We start from the raw sequence: 4,031 nt of genomic DNA on the forward strand, positions 1-4,031 counted from the left end.
TATATATCTGTAAAAATATGTGATACTTATTCGGTAGCCATGATAAAATTCTGAGTTTCGGATGCCGGGTGGGAACCCACGCCAACATCTCTTCAGTTATCCGGCCATTGAAAATTCCTGTGACAAATGACTGTTAAGCAAAGGGAAATAACAATGTGGTTGACCATTATTAAGACAAAAGAGCTATAGACACCTAAGTAAGTGGAGGGGGTAAAAGTAAGGGAGTAAAAAAGTCTATAGTGTTCTCGTAAGCGCACCAATCCATATATGTATATACTAAACCACCCTCGCTTGAAACACACACATGCTCACCCATATACTCGCCAAAAACTATATATATATGTACATATACATATATATATACCCGCATACACACCCCTACACACACGCACTCAACAACCTCGCACCCATACACGCACGCAAAAAAAAATTATAGGGCTAAAGCAAAATACAGAAGAAAGTGTGAGAAAGCTATAAGGTTAAAGCGCGTCCAATATGCGCATATTTTCACATGCATGCACATACATCTACACATGCATGTACCCGAACACCTGCACACATTCACAAGCATGCACATAAGGTTCCGTGTACGTGTCTATAGATGCACAGGAAAAAAGCAGGGTGGAGGGGAGAAAACAGGAAAAAATATGTGTGTCAAGCAGTGATGGGGCACAAACACAGATACAAAGACACACACACATAGATATGCATATATACAGACAGATATGACAGGCTTCTTTCAATTTCCGTCTACCAAATCCACTCACAAGGCTTTGGTTGGCCCAAAGCCAAGGTAGAAGACACTTGCACAAGGTGACACACAGTGAGACTGAACCCAGAACAATGTGGTTGGGAAGCAAACTTCTTACCACACAGCCACACCAGCGCCTATCTGAATGCAAAAGGTTTCAAGGTTCTTTATTTTTCTTAGCACATATGTTCCCCACTTCCCAGGTTCTTAATTTGTCCCTGCTATAAATAAAAGTTTCCTCACTCTTGACTGAAGCAGACTTACAGTGCTGAAATTCACTAACAGAATATGAACTCCTGACCAAAAAGCCTTGTAAGTGGTAACTTACCTACTTAGCCTAGCTATTGGCAGCTCTAAATAAATTTAAGGTTTTCATTATTTTGTCTGGGGGAAGAGGTTAAATCTTTGTTTTGTCTGGCTGCTTTCTCAACATTCAGTAGATTACATTTAATTGTAACACTCTTGTGATCATTGCTGATTCGCACTTCTAGCCTGCTGTGAAGATTATATTGATTGTCGACTGTCTTTGAGAATTGCTTTACCATGCACTTTGACCTAATTGATTCTTCTCTGATATGACATCTTGTGGCACTTCTTTGACTCTTTATTTGAAAGCATTTCTTTTATTGATAAAGTTTTACTTATTTACAGAATAAATTTCTCTTTCACCTTCACTCTGTCAGCTATCCATGCAGAAAGCTGTAAATGCTATTGAACATTCTTAACCTTGAAGATTCGGAATTAGATTTTCTGACGTATACCTGATAATGTCACCACTTTCTACTTTTATATATACTGTTTAATTTCAAATGGAATCTGTTATAAGTTTACTTGCCTTCTCTCTCTGTTTGACTTTCTTTCTATTGCTTCAACTAAATTGAACGGCTGAATGAAGGTCTTGTGTAGTCTACCAGAGTCGGGTAGGGGAGAATAAATTAATGGTATGCACTTCGAAAAGAATGTGTTTAACAGTTAAAATTGCTGTTGTTGTTGTGCTGGCTTTAATGAAGCACCCTGCCCCCCCCCCATCTATTCAAACAAGAAAGATTTAAAGTATAATATCTTTTCAAATACGATGATGATAACCTTTAACCAGTGCCTTGATATTGATCTCTTCATTGGGACTTTCCAGCAAGATTTAGCTTGTAAATAAGATTAAACATCATTAGGGCCAATTTGAGAGAGAAAAGAGAAACAGACCGACTCACAAAGCCATGTTATCTATCATTTTCCAACTGACTGGAGAGCCTGGCTTTCTTTACTTTCTCAAATTGTTATATGGAATTATTTTTTACATTTACATTCTTTACTTGTTTCAGTCATTGGACTGCGGCCATGCTAGGGTACTGCTTTGAGGAATTTAGTTGATTGCATTGGACCCAGTACTTAGTTTTAATTTTGCTACTCATTTAAGTCGTTTCTATTTGTTGCACCACTAAGCTACAGAATATATATACAAACACATTTTTTGTTTCAAATGGTAAAAAGCAGTGACAGACACCCTACAAAAGCACACATATACACATGTATGTGTGTATGTTCATATGTATAAATTGCATTCTTCACAATGTCATCATCATCATCATCATCATTTCCATGCTGGCATGGGTTTGGACTGTTTGATATGGAGCTGGCTAGCAGAGAGCTGTCCAAACTCCAACTGTCTGTTGTGGCATAGTTTTTATGCGTGGATGCTCTTCCATCTACCAATTTCATTAACAAGGCATTGCTTGGCTTCAGGCTATAGTAGAAGACAGTTTGCGAAGATGCCATGCAGTGAGACTGAACCCAAGATCAAGTGGCTGCAAAGCAAACCCCTTAACCACACAACCATACCTTACACCTGATGTCTCCGATCATTTTATTAAAAAAATCTTAACGGTGAATTCAGAATACATTGCTTGTGACTTTCTTTCTTTTCTTTGGTTTTTTTAGTTATACAACTTTTCTTCAGTGTTTATATTTATCTTATCCTTCTCTTTAGACTCTTTGGAAAGGAATCAGTTTTGGTTTTCTGTCTGTCACTTTGCCTTTCTCCTCTCTCTCTCTCTCTCTCTGAACATCTCTGTCTTCTTTCACTATTAAATTCATGTAAATACTCATATCAATATCAGCCCAATTTACTTATTTCTCCGAATCAGTGATTTTTCTACAGTTTTATTATGATTCTTCTACTTAATCTCTCACATTGGTAACCTCAGAGGTCAACTATGTTCCACCTAGAACTCCTTTGTGGCTAAAATTTTGGTCAGTTGCCAGTTTTCACTTGGAACGATCTGTCTCCCCAGAAACTTTAGTTCACTTTATTTTATTGATGACTTTATGATTTGTATTCTATATGTGTGTGTGCATGTGTGTGTGTGTGTGTGTGTATAGACCTCAAATAAAACCCTCCTCTGTATCTACCTTTATCTCTTTCTCAAACAGGTTACACACATTGAAAAGTAAAGCTACACCAGTTGACAGTGCCTGGGAAAATATCCAGTCCATGTTATCAGAACGTCACCTGGATTCCTGCCAGTAAGTAACTGATGTGTTACTGTTATGTTTCTTAATTTCTAACTGTTAGCCTAGTCTACAGTTTTGACGTTAGCCTCTTCATGTATTACCATAGTCTATAACTTTAGTATTAACCAGTTTCAAAACAATTATCCTGTCATTCAGTTCCCGTCTGTAAGCCTATTTCAGATGAGCGCCTGTTGTGGAGCCTCCTTAAGGTTTTACTAGAAGCATTAATCTATTCTATAATTTCACTTTCAGAGTGTCTCAACCATTCACCTGTTGTATATCATAGTTTTCTTCTAAGCCCATTTCAAGTATTAGCATATCTTATAATTTTCCTGTTATTCTATTTGAAACGTCACCTTATTCTATGATTTCATGACCTGATTCTATAGGTTTCTTTATAAATCTATTTTAAACAATAACCTATAGTTTAGCTTTCTATAACCTTATTTCAAATATTAGCCTTTACTGTTTCTATAATTTCCTTATTAGCGATTAGGCTGTTTCAAAAATTGACCTGTGTGAATGTCTATATGTGCATATATATATATATATATATAGAAGTGTGTGTATGTGAGTGTATGCACAGGGGCCATCCGGACTCCCGTTTGCGCCGTGAACAGGGATTAATCTTCTATCTTCGCTCCTTTGCGCCACATGGGCTCAACTCCCCTCCACTCTTCATCTAACCCCCTCCTCCTGTCTCTCTCCCCCACCCTCCCTCCTACCACCCATCTCTCTCCTCCCCCACCTCCTGCTCCGACTCCTACTTCTT

General features: G+C 37.8%; 1 protein-coding gene across 1 annotated transcript in view; it reads left to right on the plus strand.

Annotated features, from left to right (window-relative positions):
• LOC106878966 (conserved oligomeric Golgi complex subunit 1) overlaps positions 1 to 4,031 on the plus strand; it is a 243,076-nt gene that overhangs the window by 80,281 nt on the left and 158,764 nt on the right. The window contains exon 15 of the mRNA XM_052973195.1: positions 3,179 to 3,271. Within this exon, the coding sequence (XP_052829155.1) occupies positions 3,179 to 3,271 (93 nt within the window). The remainder of the gene's footprint in view (positions 1 to 3,178; positions 3,272 to 4,031) is intronic.

The sequence above is a fragment of the Octopus bimaculoides genome, chromosome 15 (genome assembly GCF_001194135.2).
Source record: "Octopus bimaculoides isolate UCB-OBI-ISO-001 chromosome 15, ASM119413v2, whole genome shotgun sequence".
Taxonomy (NCBI): domain Eukaryota; kingdom Metazoa; phylum Mollusca; class Cephalopoda; order Octopoda; family Octopodidae; genus Octopus; species Octopus bimaculoides.